We start from the raw sequence: 15,569 nt of genomic DNA, 5'->3' as shown, positions 1-15,569 counted from the left end.
AATAGTGTAAACACCTTCTGTATGTATTTTTTTTTAATATGTTTTTTTATCTAGTTGTTTCCTGTCCATTTTTATATCATCAATGGGTAACAATGAGATTTATCATGGATGTTGATGTTCAAAGAGTTTTTCCAGTATTTTAGTTTGTATACAGTTGTTTTGTAGTTTTATTATAGTTTTGCTACTTGTATATGTTATTTCATTATAAAACTAATATGCAACTATTTGCACAAAACTTACTATGTATAACTACTATTTCTTAGTCCCCGTCAAATTAAATTCCTGCATAAAATATAAACTATCATAAAACGATAATGCAACTATAAGGCAACCAAAACAAAAAATAAACAGACTTATACGTAACTTGTTGTATCTTAATTCGATTTTACTCTTCTTATTGTGTTTTTTAAAAAATATATTTATATTGGAAACCAGTAATTAATCAAAATGCAACTGTATATAACGTAGATGTATTATTTTGAGGTTTTTTTTAAAATTTTTTACATCATATATTGTTTTGGATTTGGTGGGAGCTCGAGATCTGTTTGTTACAGATCTACATTTCATGAATCTGGATTTCGATATTAGGGAGACTTGTTTTGATCGAATAAAACAGAAAACAAATGTGTAATTTCAGTTTCTTCACAGTTTTTCTGATTTTTTTTCGTCATTTTTCTGTTTAGATCATTGCAGGTCTTCTTTTCCAGTTGATTTCGTCAGAATTAATGGTTGTATTTTTCTCGTTTTGGTTTCATTTTGGTTGTTTTGCGGTTTTGAAACGATCGAGGTATGTTCATCTAAAACGTTCGCTTTGTACAGCTGAAGGCTTAGTGCATGTGGTATTTTTGTAAATATTTGTATGTGGACTGTATAAATGTTTAATGGGCCGGTCCATAGTATTTTTGTAATTTTTTTTCCTTTTTAGTATTTTTCTGTTTTTTTCCCAAATCAAAAAACATAACTGGAAGCATGCAAAGGTACACGAAAACTGTCCATGTATAGTAGCGCCTCATGCGCCCACACATGTGTGCTCAAAAAACTTTCATCTAAAAAAAAAAATAAAAAGAAGAAAAAAGATCGATCAGATCATCAGACAAGAGATCGAGATCGAAAGATTAGCCTTTTTTTTTTTTTCCTATCTTTTTACTTTAGTTAATTGTGGTGTATGTATGATATATATGTATATATTCAAAGTTTGGCCGCAAGGGAAAAAGAACACTTATCACGGCCACCGACTCATAATATATCAAATATTCAAACGCATGGAACATAGTTTATAAACGTGAGTTCACATGACCCTTTATAGATGCTTCTATATATACTTTGTCCTTTTTTATACTTATGGTCTTATTAAAGATCTCTTGATCACGTATATATATATATATATATATCATATGTATATACATACATACAAAAAATTAATGTTAGATATATATAGTAATATTGTCATAAATAATAAGTATATATCCTAATTATTAATTAATTAAGAATCCACCCAATTTAACTAATAATTATGGGACCCCATTATATCCCATTATGTTAACTATATGTATATTATTATTTTGGTTACATATTCCAATCTTATCACATCTTTGAAGTAGTCAAAATTATAAAAAATAATTAATACTATGTGTACGTAGTGTACACACTAGACACTAAATAGCCGGAGAGCTAGCTATAGCTAATTAAAATTTTAAATTATGAAATAATAAACAAGTGTTCAAAAGACTAAAGAGGTCCTGGCCTGGAAAAAGTGTGATGATCTATCGATCGTTAAATTATTAATACATATAATTACTAAGCAACTATATATATTAATATTTTAGCTACCTTAATTTGTTAAATGAAACCTAGCTATATATAAGATCGGCACAAAACATTCCCTTTTATGTTGTCTCTTTTTTCTTTTGGTTTGAAAGTGATTCTTCTGCTTACTATATATGATCATCATCATCATACATATATAAAATATGGCTAAATATATATATAGTGCACTAAGAGATAAGAAAGTAATGTAGAAAGAGAATAAAGAAATAAACAAGAGAGACAAATACGTAACCCAATATTTTTCAGATAAAGGAAAAAATGAAAGTAAAATATCTTCAGATGATTCATCTCTTCATCACACGTACGAGCCTTTTCTTTTGTTGCCGTAACTTTCCCACGTGCCATGGAACCCCGTTCACACTACATGTATATATAAAGTGTATATATTATATATACTATTAATTTACATGGGTTTTGAAAAATGAAGTGGTCAAAACTATACGTATGAAAGTGTCTAGTCGAGTCGAGTCGACCACTTTGTCGGAACTCTAAACCAAAAAAACCATGCATTTAAAATATTTTTGATTCAATATTTGCAACCGGCTTTGTTTTCGTCCGTACAAAACCCTTGACCTACAATAACCAGTCAACCTTTTCTTTCTATTCATATATGCCTTCCTTCTCATTTCTCTCATTTTCTTCCAAACCCAGAGAATATATAATAAACCACTATCGATCCCATACTCTCTCTCTCTTTCTTTTTCAAGGCTAGTACTTAAGGGACGTTGATGAAAGATTATTATACATGGAGATGAAGAGGAAGATGATGATGACAAAAGATAGCAGCAACATGATGATGATGATGCAGGGATCTTCTAATAATTCATCATCACTTTCTGATATTATCTCATCAAACGGTTCTAATTATTTTCCAATGTTTGAGTCGGCTACTGCTGATCAGTTTTTTGGAGGTGAAAATAATAAGGGTTCCAACTTAGGGTTTATGGAGCTTCTGGGTGTCCATGACTACTTCACTACTACTAATATTCCTCCTGCTCCTTCGCCATTCTTTGATTTTCCAGCTTTATTAGCTTCTACCAATACTGTTCCAACTTCAACCACTACTAATATTACTAGTACTGATCATGATCCTTTTATTGCTATTCCTAAAAAAGAGGTGGTCATCAATTCGGATGCGTGCTTGAATAGTACTAGTAATATTAATAATAACATTAATAATCAACCTGCAACGCCAAACACTTCCTCCATTTCTTCGGCTTCAAGTACCGATGCTCTCAATGAAGAACAGACTAATAATAATAAAGCTGCAGACCCAGAATATCAAGAAGAGGAAGAAGAAGATGATGACGAAGAAGAAGGAGAAGACCAACCACCAAAGACCACCACCAATAAACAGTCAGTATATATATATATATATTTATAGTTTTTATCAGATTTTCTTTTTCTTTTTTGAAGCTTTCATATTAAATTAGATCAAAATAAAAAGTGGGGTTTCTAGCTCTTATCTTCCTTTTTTAGGGGGATTTAATTTTAATTTTAAAAACTTTATATGATCAATTGAAAAGTTAATAGTATTGAGTATTGATTAATGTTCGTTGAATATATATAATTAAGGTTGAAAGCGAAGAAAACAAATCAAAAGAAACAGAGAGAACCCAGATTTGCGTTCATGACTAAGAGCGAGGTTGATCATTTGGAAGATGGCTACAGATGGAGGAAGTACGGTCAAAAAGCTGTCAAAAACAGCCCATTTCCCAGGTATATATATATATATATACTGTATACATATGAAAAGAACAATATTCAATAACATTATTAATAGTAATTATACTAATTTGTTTGTTGATATAAATATAGGAGTTACTATCGTTGCACCAGTGCCTCATGTAATGTGAAGAAACGAGTTGAGAGATCGTTTACAGACCCAAGTGTGGTGGTCACTACTTATGAAGGCCAACACACACATCCAAGCCCACTCATTTCTCGTCCTACTCACCACCACCACACCACCGCCGCAGTTCCTCCGGTGGCAGCCGCAGCCTTCACCAATATGCCATTTCAATTTAGACACCACGGCCAGTTGCCTCAACAGTATCACTTCATGACTGATCATCATCATTTGTTATCATCATCATCACTCTCTTTGCCCTCTAACCATAATAATAATAATAATAATAATAATAATAATAGTAATAGTTTTGCTAATAATAATAATAATAATGGCATAACAACAAACTCATCAGCAGTTGCTTTTCTACATGAGAGGCGCTTTTGCAACCCTTCACCAGCTCCAGCTTTGATCACAGACCATGGCCTTCTTCAAGATATTGTCCCCTCCAATATGAGAACAAACTAGCTAGAAGTAATAGTAACTAGTCTACCAGCTTCATAATCAATTAGCTATATACTACTTATCATTCTATAATATATTAATGGTTGGTATAGTTATGTAGTTCAGTTCAGATATGCAAAACCCCATTAACTACTGGTATATGTACTTTTCCTGCTGACCGGTGGTGGTAATATTTTTTTTTTTGGGTCTGATCCGAATTAAAGATTTATTTCCTTTTTTTTTTTTGCTTTTATATATACATTACCCAAATGCTGATGCTGATTAATCCAGCTCTGGGAGTGGCTAGTTATTTTTATTTTTTTTTTTATATTACTTTTTTTGGAAAAGTAATGGAGGGGTATACTACTAGAGAGAGAAGTACTAGAGACTAAAGAGCAATGTGGGGTTTGGGGTTATGTAAATAAAGATAGATAACAAGTATAGTAAATGTGGGTTTCTTATAATTAATTTCTTCTGACCGCTCCTTTGTCCTATATCTTTGTTTTTGATGTGTTGAAGGAATGTGCATTGATTTCATTGAGAGTCATGATTCGATTGTGTGAGGGTTGGAGTTTCTCTATCCAGCAATTAATGTTTTTTAGGACCCCTTATTAACTTTTCCTCTTTTTGTCTGTAAAAAAAGAAGAAAGAAACAATTCCAGAGAAAGGGGTTTACATACAACTCTCAGATTTTTGGTGTGGAGAATTTAATGCTACCTCGAGAGTAATTGCCACAACACTCCTCTTTCTCTCTGCACATTTGGTCAAAATAAATAAATAAAAATTTCCAATCACTGCCCAAAATGGGACCCACTTTTATCCTGTTAGATAAATGCCTTTATTTCCCGTTTATACCATTGGATCCACTCGTGGATTTGGTTCATTGAATGATGGTCTAGTTGAGAACGCTAAGAAAACTAACAGGTCACCAACCCTCCCTTTCACATTCAAAATAAATTAATTAAATAATTAACCCTCCACATTAAAGCTCGAATAGGATCTTGATAGAGACATGGGAACCTTTTATGTTCCATTTCTATGGCTCAAATCCACTTTAGCATTTTCGTCAGCCATGTGAAATTGTCAAACACCAGCAGCATCATCATCATCTGCGGATCGATCCCATAAGGCAAAACACTACTACTACTACATAACCCATTATGCGCCTCTCTCTCTATTAACTCATACACATTATTATAGCCATCAAAGTCCGTCTTATCAATCTAAACAGAACCACCACCACTATAGTCATCAAATACAAGAAAAAAATAAATTGCAGGGTATCATGAGTTTCTTAAAACCTATCTATTGAACCCATTTGGCACAATGATGACTATAACTTAAAGCCAAATAAGTGCAACCTCCAAATGGTTTATAAGTTAGTAAAACAATCATAGTAACAGGTACAACCTCACCTAGCAGAATTGAGAAGCATTCATTTGAATGAAAGTTAAAGACATCATAACAATAAATAATCAATAATAATTAGAGAGACAAGAAAGATAGCATCATTTGCTTTTAAGTATTTGAGAGGAGCTTCATACATTTTGGCTTATATGACATATCTCTGTTAACACATCGAATCCAAATCTGAAAGAAAATACAACGAGAATATTTTGTTCTATAATAAACTAATTAAGGTCACTTTAAAATATTCATATGTGCATGCATATATAACCGAGCAGGTTAGGTAAACATATACAATATAAGAAACATTGAACAGCACATGTAACCCAAGGCCAATTTTTTCTACCTGAACCTAATATGCATGCCTTTTAAAGCCTTCTCCATAGTTCTCAACTCAGAATGCTGCGCAAATTCCTTCTCTAATTCAAGAAATGAAAACTCAAACACAAACAAACGAAAAATAGAAAAAGGGTGAGAATCTATCTCTTTATATCCATTCTGCTGAACATCAATTAATAAGAAAAATGTGTTACATATTAACCATGATAGACCCCACATCGACTACATTTACTGATTTACATACAGTAATCAACATAAATGGTATTTACCCAAAAAGACTCCTTTTATCCAACAATGCTATTCATAAAGTAAAATAAAATACAGGTAGACAGGAAAATAGGGAAATCAGGCTGATCTTCGAACTTCATAGTTGGATTGTTAAAACTATTCTATATCAGAAATTAACAGCTGGGGAAATAAAGAGAGCTGCTTCAGATGACAATCACTCTATGTGTTAACACCAACTACAGTGATTTTATAAAAGCACTGCAGAACCATCTCTTTTGTTGTCTAAATAAATATTTCAGTGGTTCAAGAAGATCAATCACAGATGCACCAGATACCTTCGAAAACACTGGTTGCAAAATGCCATGAACTTGCCGTCATTGTACTTCAACATGAATAAGTTCCTACACAATCAGATCTCTAGAATGAATCCACTAGTCATTTGGAAATCAAACAATTACGAGTTCTAAAAAAAGCAACAGTTGGTCAATGGTGTCAAATTTTACCATACAATCAATATCAAGACATCTAATAAACTAATCAAAATTTCTTAGGGTAGCTAGACACAGAAGAATGGGAATGCAATTAAAACTATGTATCAAATATTATTGTAGTCACGTTACACCCGAAAAAGAAAAAAAAAAGTCAATCACCGAATCATAACCAGTCCAAGTTGTAATTGAGGGTATTCAAATAAAAATTACTGATATGTGAACAAGTAAATTAAACTAACTCTTCCTGAAATCCCAGACCAACCTTAACAAGATATGTCACATTGTCATGGCTAATAGCTATGCATATGAGAGGAGAAAAAGAAAAGATTATTTAACAAAGTCTTTACGGTTCCAAAAGTCTCGTTCATAAATCAGCAGAAAAGTTACTGAAAATGGAAGATAAATAATTTTAATACGCACCTGTGCAGATAGAGCAGGTTTTTCTAGGTTTAAGATTTTTAAGGGGGAACATGAGCTTGACTTTGACTTTCTTGTGTTTGAGCAGCTTGCTGTTTAGAGAGAACCAATGAAGAAGACTGAAGCTTGTGGACAGCAGCTTGCTGCTGTCTCTCCTTTAACTGTTCCTCAAACAAACCATATTCCTTGGGCTTGTCCCACTGCAGATTAATTTTCAAGTCCTTATCCTCATAAATTACAGATACGAGTCTAAGAAAAATAAACAAGGATGAGCAAAAGAGCATACCAAGCTTTCACGAGTGATACAATTATAATAATACTTATGCCCATCAGGGCAGGTATGCTCACTCCAATCACATTCTGGAAGTTCGGGTGTCTGAGGATTTGCAAGCACTGCAGCTCTGGGAATATTGTAAGCAACTTCCTGGGAACTGCTGACTGTTGGTAGAGGCTGCATTAAACATTTCGTTAAAATAACATATAAAAAGTTCTGATTTATTTGCTTTTTAAAATGAATGCAAAAGGAATAAATATGACATTCTACTGAATAAACCCCTTCAGATGCTGCAGCACTCTTCTGGCCACACTCAAATGAACACCAAAATGGGGCACATAGATAGAAATTACTATAAATTAAAAACCTCACATAACATGCACTACTAAAAAAAACTGTAAATTAACTAGCCAAGATTATTGTTGATTTGGAATACCGATTGTCCGCTAGCCTGAGACAGCTTTTGCTGCTCTAGCGTTTGTTTCGAAGGTTGAATCAGATGCAACTGCCTTGGAAAATCATGAACTTCACCTTGAAATTGTTGAGTGGATGTTTTTATATTTTGCATCTGCGACAACTGTAGAGGTTCCTGGTTTGCCACCAAAGAAACTGCTTGTGGTTGTGTCGTTAACGAGAAAAGTTGTGCAAGATAAGGTGCATTAGGCCGGTTATGCCCCAACATGGATTCACCCAGGTTGGTTGTTGTCCTGGTACATATATCCACAAAAATAAAATTTAAATGCATTCAACAAGGAAAAATTTATAAAAGGAAGTAACATGAAAAATGTTACCTAACAACTGGTTCATGAGAATGGGGGCCAAAGGGCATTCCACTAAACATCTTATTGTTCCTGGAGGGAAATTTAAATGGAACACTTAACACCGAGTAAAAAGATAAGTTAAGAAAACAGAGGAAAGGGTATGAAGAATTCAAGTTCGCAAATTAGTTGAACAGAACAAGACCTTCCTTCTCCATTCCTAACTTTCTTAGGTTCTGCAAAACGTACTGCTAATGGCCTATCACAACCCTTCAGCCACACCAAGGGAAAAAAAACAGAATGAATAGAAAATAGATACTTTGCAAAAAAAAAAAAAAAAGATAATAGATGCCTCCAATTATACAATGTGAATTGCAGTTCATATGTCCATAAATAAAAAATAAATAAAAAAAATAATAAAAAGTTACCCTCATAGTGTAAGTTCCATTTAATGCTTTGATTGCTGTGGCGGCCATGTCTGCATGAGAAAATCTAACAAACCCGCATCCTTAAAAAAAGAGGACCAGATGTCAACATATATTATATAATTAATCAACTCTTTACACTCAGTAATACATTCAACCAAAAATCTGTATAGAATGTAACAATAGAAAGGAATGGTAAAATATTGCACCACCAATGCACTCGGGCAAGAGACAATTTTGGAATTTGAACTCATCATTTATTTATAATTGACTATCCTCTACAGATATAACAAATTACTAGGTATATCGTGCTTCTTTCAGAATTCATTCCCCCCTATAAGAAAAGCCTTATTTAAGTACATACACGTATTAGATTGGAGCAGATAACTTCCGAACCTAAATGAGCAAATCGAATGATGCTATGCTGACTTTATTATTTTAAATCCACCACTGCCGTACATTGCAAACATATTGAGCCACAAATATCTATTCTCAACATGGGAAAGGAATTCAAGAGCTACTTCGTTTTAAAGGCATGAAAAAAAAAAAGAGTACTTCATTGTAGTGAACATACCACGACTTTGCTTCATTTCATCAAGAATAATGTAGACGTCTTCAACAAAACCATATGGAGAAAATATCTGGCCAAAAAAACAAATTAATTAATAAAAAACAGAACTGGTAACATGAAAGCGCAAAATAATTAATATTGAATTTAAAAGTGAATGAAAATATGTATTCCACATGTGAGACAGTGGTCTCATCAGTATAAATATAAAGAGAAAAATTATATGAATTTTTTAAGACATTTTGATGTTTTAATAATGAATACAGAAATGCGCATAAGTACAAAATAATTATTTTTGTGGAAAACATTCTATAGTTGTTGAGAGCATACCTCCATAATTTCCTCCCTTGAAGCTTCCTTGTTTAACATCGCAACGAACACTTTATTATCAGGTGCCCCTACAGAAGATGTATTTTAAGATGATAAACAACTGCAAAGAGTAATACTGTTGCAATGAAAAATCAAGAGGCAGCTATACTAATCCAAATGCGCCCATATTACTGAAGAAAATCCAAATCACTAATATATGGAAACAATTCTTTACGGAAACTAGGAATCCTGAATAACCCTGGCTTAAGAAATTATATCTAGTGTCCCTCCCAGGGAGGGTGTCAAACCTCATAGCTTGTGGGACTAAACCACATGTCTGACAATTAGAGCTACCCCTCCAGGATCCTACTGGATATGCATTTCCATCAAATATACAAAATCCAGTAAAGAACCAGTTGTTCGTACATTCATCAGGAAGCCATAAAAATAATATTTTTAGAGCACTACTTTATAACCATATGGACCAGATTTCTCTGCATCAAACTTTTAGCACCTCGCAAAGAGTTGATTGTATAAGATATAATAAATGTTGATTAATGTGATATACATGAGCTGTGCAAGACAAAAGTAGTTACCGACATGAGATCCAATGCCTACTCTTAACTATGAAATCATATATAGGCAGTACTATGGAATTGGTCTCGAAATGCATTGCCTCAAAGATAAGAAATATACCATGACGTTCTCGTTCTCTTTCTCTTTCTCTATCTGGCTTGCCTGCATACTTCACCGTAATAGGTACTTGTTCCTAAAAAACGTAAGCACAAAAAAACTATATCAATAACTAAGTTAATGTGAACACAGGCAACAAGAGTGTTCATATCCTACATGTACAGTACCATTAAGCTTTAACTCACCCCAGGAAAATAATGTTGATTGTTTAGAGCTGCAATTGCCTTGTCCGCTTCAAATGTTGTTGCAAATTTCACAAAACAGCTTCCTGTAAGAGAAAACTACATCCATTTCATTCCTGGAGTAACCATATGCAACATCAATACAATAATGGCAGCTACAAGGCATATCCTAGTCCACGACTAATGAAATCAGAATGTGATGAAAAATGAAAACAATAGAGACTAGCAAAATCATTGCTTTCTAATAACGATTTAATTTACTTTATCCTGAATAAATGGTGAAACATATAATTTAAAATAAAATTAGGAAACTAAATAGTGCTCTTAAAAGTCTCACTAAATATAAGAAAATAAAAAACAATACTAACCAAGGCATCAAAGATGAACACTAATATACCTTGTTGTTGGCCTGTACTCCTATCCTTCAAAAGAATAACCTCAGCTACATTTCCATGTTGTTCGAACAGGGGACGGATCTAAAATACAGTGACAAAGTCCAAACATTTAATAGTTAGAGCAGAGCTAGTAGCACAGACAACAGAATTTGAATTAAAGTCTTCGAACTATAGCCTGGTATCAACACTAAATGGAAGTTCAAGGTGAATCAGTATCCAGAATAAATTCTTCAAAAATCAATCTTTATTTAGTTATAACTTACATCTTGCTCAACTGCTGTTCTTGGAATATGAGAAACATAAAGTTTTGCAAGACCATAACCATCTACTCGATCTTAAAAACATAAACAAAAACAAAACAAATTAAAGGTTTTATAACAACATAGATCAACATAAATTCCAAATATAGTGATACCACATAAGCTATGAGTTCTAAGACAAAAGTGAAAAAGACTATTTGCAGTATTTCTCTCATTAAGAGTTATGGAAAGGAGAAGGCAAAAGAGTAGATGGAATGTAGAAGCTATGAACTATATATATATACAAAACCTGGCGAGTTTCCTCTGTTCGAATGAGACCAACTCCTTTTACGTTCAGACATAGGCACGTGATGACCCGAACCATAGGTAATGGCGCCATTGAAGAGGCCTGAGTGGTGGTCAGGGCGAACGGAATGGTGGTAGTAGTGGGACTGGTGAGTGTTATTGTAATTGGGATCATTAAAACTCTGGTCTTGATAGTAGGGTTGATGATTATGGTGAAAGTCACCAGAAGACCAAGACGAAGAGGAAGTGGAAGTCCCGGGATGCAAATTGCGGTGAGAATCCTGGACCTGGTGGTCGCCGAATCCTCTTTGCCTCTCCAGCTTCGCTAACTCTTGAGTAATTTGAGCTATTACGAAACCCTAACCCTAAATTACAGAGTGAAGCAGAGTAAGATTGGGATGAGTGAATTCGAAAAACACTTGAAAGGAAGAAGACGAGAACTCTTTCTCCCCAAAGACTCTTCCCGCTTCCTATTTTTTCTTAATCACTAGACGACTTGTCGTTTTTGTGTTATACTTTTTTCTTAGGGTTGTGTGAGTAGTGCAGCTTTTTACTATTTTTTTTAAACCAACCCGCAAATATTGTTTTTTTAATTTCTCAAACTGAACTCGTACCGTGAAACTAAAAAATTACAGAAATTGCATTGAAAAAATAGTGTGGTTGCAATTTCTGTAGTTTGGACTATTACCAAATAATTAAACTATCACAAATATAACAAAACTTGAGCAACACCTGTCAAAAATACTATAAAGCTTAAAAATAAATATATAAAAAAAAAATTAATTTTAACAATACAATAATTAGTGGGCTTTAGACTGAGCCTTCAAATATTGCACCTAAATAAATATAAAAATTGTCATTTTTATAATATGTGGTAAGGTACGATTTGAATCGCATATTAACAATTCAAAACCGTAAACTGCACCATACTGCATCGCACGATTTAAAAAAAAAATTCAAACTACGACCACACTCTAAAGAATTCAAAACGTATTTTTTAACGATGCGGGCGGTTTGACGATTTAAACAGTTTAATAGACAACCTCACTTTTTTTTTCTTTTTTATTTTGCCTTCATATAGTAATTAAACTAAAATGACAACTAAATGTTTATATGATCTTTAGAGGATTTTGCAAGTACGTTATTCGGATTTCTAATGTAGTTGTACAATAGATTAGTTAGATAATCTGGTTAAAATAGATTAGTTTACTTTTGTCTCTGGCATGTATAGTGATTTAGCAAGTATGTGTTAATGAATGGTTGGAGTCCTCCTTCGCTTGATTGGATCAAACTGAATTGTAATATTAGAGTAGGAATGGAGGCTATGTGCATTGCTGTTGTTGCTAGGGATCACAATGGATAGTTTTGTGAGGCGTTTACCTCAAGACTTGATTTTATAGATGCTCTGTGTGGCGAGGTGGCTACTTGTTGTTTGGCTTTGGAGAAGGCAACGAAGAAAAGGCAAAATTTTGTTATTGTCAAAAGTGATTCTCGGGTGGCAATCAATTCTCTTAATGGAGTGGAATCTCGATGGGAAATTGAAAACTACTCAAGACATTGTTTAAGCACTTCTTCTTTATTTGCAGATTGTAATTTTTCTAATGTTGCTCAGTCTTGTAATTATTTTGCTCATAATGTGACTAAATGGGTTTTTATCCACAATCGATACAATTATTTGGAGGCTTTCGATTTACCTTCGAACCTATTATGTAATGACCTAGTGGTCTAACTTTCTTATTAATACTAACGCATTTTCTTAGAAAAAAAAAGTATGTGTCAATGAACTTGGTCATTACATTCAAAAAAAAAAAAAAATAGTGAATAAATGAGATAGGGGTGGCAAAACTTGTCTTCTAGTCGTATTCATATCATATTTTAATTGATCTGCTTCTAAATTTCGTGTCAGGCGTGTCGACCTGGGTCTAATTTTCTCAAACTTAACTCAACACTTAAATTTTTGTCTTATTCGTGTTGATCCACTCTAACTCGTTTTGTTGATACTGAAGTTGGAGTTGTAGAGAAAATAACAAATTTAAAGTTCTATTAGAATACTTATATAGATATATTTATATATAGTTTATATATAATAAAATTTTTTTAATTTTCAATTTAATTTTTAAAAATTAAATTTAAATGTTTTTAGCTCAACATTAATTTACTAATTATATATTTCTACATAGTTATACTATTATTATTTAAAAAAATTGTATCAAATTCGTGTTAAGCTGATTCTATCGTGTTTGACCTGTTTTTATTTCATGTGAAGTTGCATCAATCTGTTTTCGACCTGCGCTTAATTTTTCCAACCGTAACCTTTAAAACTCTGTGGTACATCTAGGGTTTCACCCCGGTGCCCAAGTTGACATCCTCGACTAGGTTTGTAGTTTTTGGGACCGTCTTAGTGCAAAATGGTCAAAAATTACATTGGGACATCAACTAGATACACCGCAAATATATTTGAGGTATCAGAATCAAAATCAGAGCAAGTTGATTTTTGAGCACCCCGGGCCCCGAGCAACCAGTGCCCAAGTTGACAATATGTCAATCTAGGCGCCTTCCAAGTGTCAAATCGAAGATCCAACTTTTGCATCTTCTTTGTCTTCATCAAAATTTGGGAAATAGGGCATTCCAGAGGAAAACAACAATTTTTGGGTACATATAACAGGGCCCAGCGACAACCGACAAGGTTAACACTAAGGATTGGCCTTGTGCCCAAGTTGACATTTTGTCAACCTGTGCCATTTAAAATGGATTTTTTTTCAGGAATTTTTTTGAGAATCTTCTTTGTATTTTAGAAAATATTGAGATTCAACTATTTCCAGGGACTAAACTAAATTTTCGAATGGCAAAAAGAGGGACCCAGCGCCCAGGTTGGCACCTGGGGCTACCCTACGCCCAGGTTGACATATTGTCAACCTGAGCTGTTTCTGATCAAGTTTAGCAAAAAGTGTTTCCAGAATTTTTCTGTCATTAGAATTAATTAAGACTCAAGCAAACTTAGGGAGAAAATCACAATCCTGAGTCCCTGGAAACAAGGCCCAGCACCCAAGTTGACCTAGGGTTGGCCAAAGCCCAGGTTGATAGTCAACCTAGGACGGTGCCTTCAATTGCTCAAATGTCAAATTTGATGTGACCATTGAATTTAAAATGGTAAAAAATGGGGTAGGAGACCTCGTCCTCAAGTTTATAAGTCTTAGAAGTATCAAAAACAAAATCCTAGGAGTTCGGGAGTAAGTACCCAACACCTAGGTTGACAAATGGCCTAGTGCACTGGGTTCTGCTTATCCAATTCTGAGGTCGTTTTGATTGTCTGTCTATTTTTTCACTAAGACAAAGATCCATGAAGTTAGAGAAGCCAAATTTACAACTTTGCATTTCTCATTTCAAGCTCACCCGAAATGAAGAGTTTCGAGTCTCTCATTTCTCCAAAACAGCAACATCTTTGGGGACCAGTGACCAGCTTGGCTAGAACACATAAATAGACTAAGTGATGTCAAAATATTACTTAGGCATCTTCAAGTACATTCCATGGACATTTTTACACTTACCCAGCGTCCAAGTTGACGTCATATGTCAACCTGGGCGCTAGGATGTCAACTTGGGCGCTGGATGTCAACCTGGGCGTTGGATCATGAATTGCCTTTAGTAAAACAACCGTAACTCACTCAATTTTGATCTAATTGACGCGATTCAACTTGAGTTTTGAAGCTAATTCAATGCTCTATCAAGTCATGTCTCAGACTCCAGACATAATTCTGAAGCTATTGTCGTCAAAATTCACCCCAAGAGATTTACGAAAATAAGCTCTTGGTTACTTACAGCGGGCCCCCGGGCTCTAAAAAATGGTCATCACCACCAAGAGCTAATTTTCATGTTAGATAATCATCAACAGTCAAAAACATCTTATTTGTATTTTCCTCCTATTTTTGTGGGCCTCCTTTACCTATAAAAAGAGAGCTCCCTTAGCTCATTTTTCACATTCAAAAAATTACCCACAAGGTCAGAGCTTCTCTCTCTAAAATTTGGAGCTTTTAATATTTAGCCTTTTTCTGCAATACTATCTCATGAGCATCTCTCTCTATAAACTAGAGCTTAAACAATTAGCCTTTTTCTATAATTCTCGTGAGAAATAAAAATTCGAAGTAGACATAGATTCATTACCATCACGACATGGGGAGTGAACTACTATAAATTTTGTGTGTCTCTCTAAATTATTTAATTAAACTTATTAATCATCTCGTCAATCTAGCGAGCTTGTGTTGGCCACTTTTTAACGTCAACAACAACCATAAATTTTTATATAATAAGGATTATATTATTCAATACATAAGAAATAATCTGTATTAGCTTATATTATAATATTTAGAAATCGTATGAGGCTGGAGTTTAGGGTTGAGCGTTGGGGTTTTGGGTCAGGG

At 33.8% G+C, this 15,569-nt stretch overlaps 2 protein-coding genes across 3 annotated transcripts; one reads left to right on the top strand and one right to left on the bottom strand.

Annotated features, from left to right (window-relative positions):
- The first annotated feature begins 2,232 nt into the window (after nt 1–2,232).
- LOC115709433 (WRKY transcription factor 23) lies at nt 2,233–4,614 on the top strand. The gene is made up of 3 exons (XM_030637578.2): nt 2,233–3,183; nt 3,403–3,546; nt 3,646–4,614. The coding sequence occupies exons 1-3, from the start codon at nt 2,573–2,575 to the stop codon at nt 4,142–4,144; spliced, it is 1,254 nt and encodes a 417-aa protein (XP_030493438.2). The 5' UTR covers nt 2,233–2,572; the 3' UTR covers nt 4,145–4,614.
- A 1,399-nt stretch (nt 4,615–6,013) lies between these two features.
- On the bottom strand, nt 6,014–11,681 carry LOC115709584 (flowering time control protein FCA). Of its 2 annotated transcripts, XM_030637824.2 has the most exons (14): nt 11,156–11,633; nt 10,870–10,940; nt 10,609–10,687; nt 10,215–10,297; nt 10,033–10,105; nt 9,358–9,425; nt 9,034–9,100; nt 8,463–8,542; nt 8,240–8,304; nt 8,068–8,127; nt 7,713–7,983; nt 7,289–7,453; nt 7,006–7,202; nt 6,014–6,495 (listed from the first exon to the last, which is right to left on the bottom strand). In XM_030637824.2, exons 1-13 carry the CDS (start codon nt 11,205–11,207, stop codon nt 7,044–7,046), a joined length of 1,293 nt encoding a protein of 430 aa, XP_030493684.2. In that variant the 5' UTR covers nt 11,208–11,633; the 3' UTR covers nt 6,014–6,495; nt 7,006–7,043. The 2 variants fall into 2 exon arrangements, with proteins under 2 accessions (XP_030493684.2, XP_030493610.2); XM_030637750.2 differs by lacking the exon at nt 10,870–10,940 and having other exon boundaries at nt 11,156–11,681.
- Nucleotides 11,682–15,569: the final 3,888 nt, after the last annotated feature.

The sequence above is a fragment of the Cannabis sativa genome, unplaced genomic scaffold, assembly GCF_029168945.1.
Source record: "Cannabis sativa cultivar Pink pepper isolate KNU-18-1 unplaced genomic scaffold, ASM2916894v1 Contig3, whole genome shotgun sequence".
Taxonomy (NCBI): Eukaryota; Viridiplantae; Streptophyta; class Magnoliopsida; order Rosales; family Cannabaceae; genus Cannabis; species Cannabis sativa.
The sequence above is the reverse complement of the archived record's forward strand: the minus strand, read 5'-3'. Positions and strand labels throughout refer to the sequence as shown.

What these genes read in the sequence shown, in the direction of transcription:
- LOC115709433 (XM_030637578.2), top strand. Translation starts at nt 2,573, where the DNA reads ATGGAGATGAAGAGGAAGATGATGATGACAAAAGATAGCAGCAACATG. An exon ending in AAGACCACCACCAATAAACA is followed by an intron (nt 3,184 to 3,402) that starts GTCAGTATATAT and finishes TATATAATTAAG; the next exon opens with GTTGAAAGCGAAGAAAACAA. An exon ending in AAAAACAGCCCATTTCCCAG is followed by an intron (nt 3,547 to 3,645) that starts GTATATATATAT and finishes ATATAAATATAG; the next exon opens with GAGTTACTATCGTTGCACCA.
- LOC115709584 (XM_030637750.2), bottom strand. Translation starts at nt 11,326, where the DNA reads ATGATCCCAATTACAATAACACTCACCAGTCCCACTACTACCACCATT. An exon ending in GAACAGAGGAAACTCGCCAG is followed by an intron (nt 10,688 to 11,155) that starts GTTTTGTATATA and finishes ACTGTATTTTAG; the next exon opens with ATCCGTCCCCTGTTCGAACA. An exon ending in TCTCATGAACCAGTTGTTAG is followed by an intron (nt 7,984 to 8,067) that starts GTAACATTTTTC and finishes TATATGTACCAG; the next exon opens with GACAACAACCAACCTGGGTG.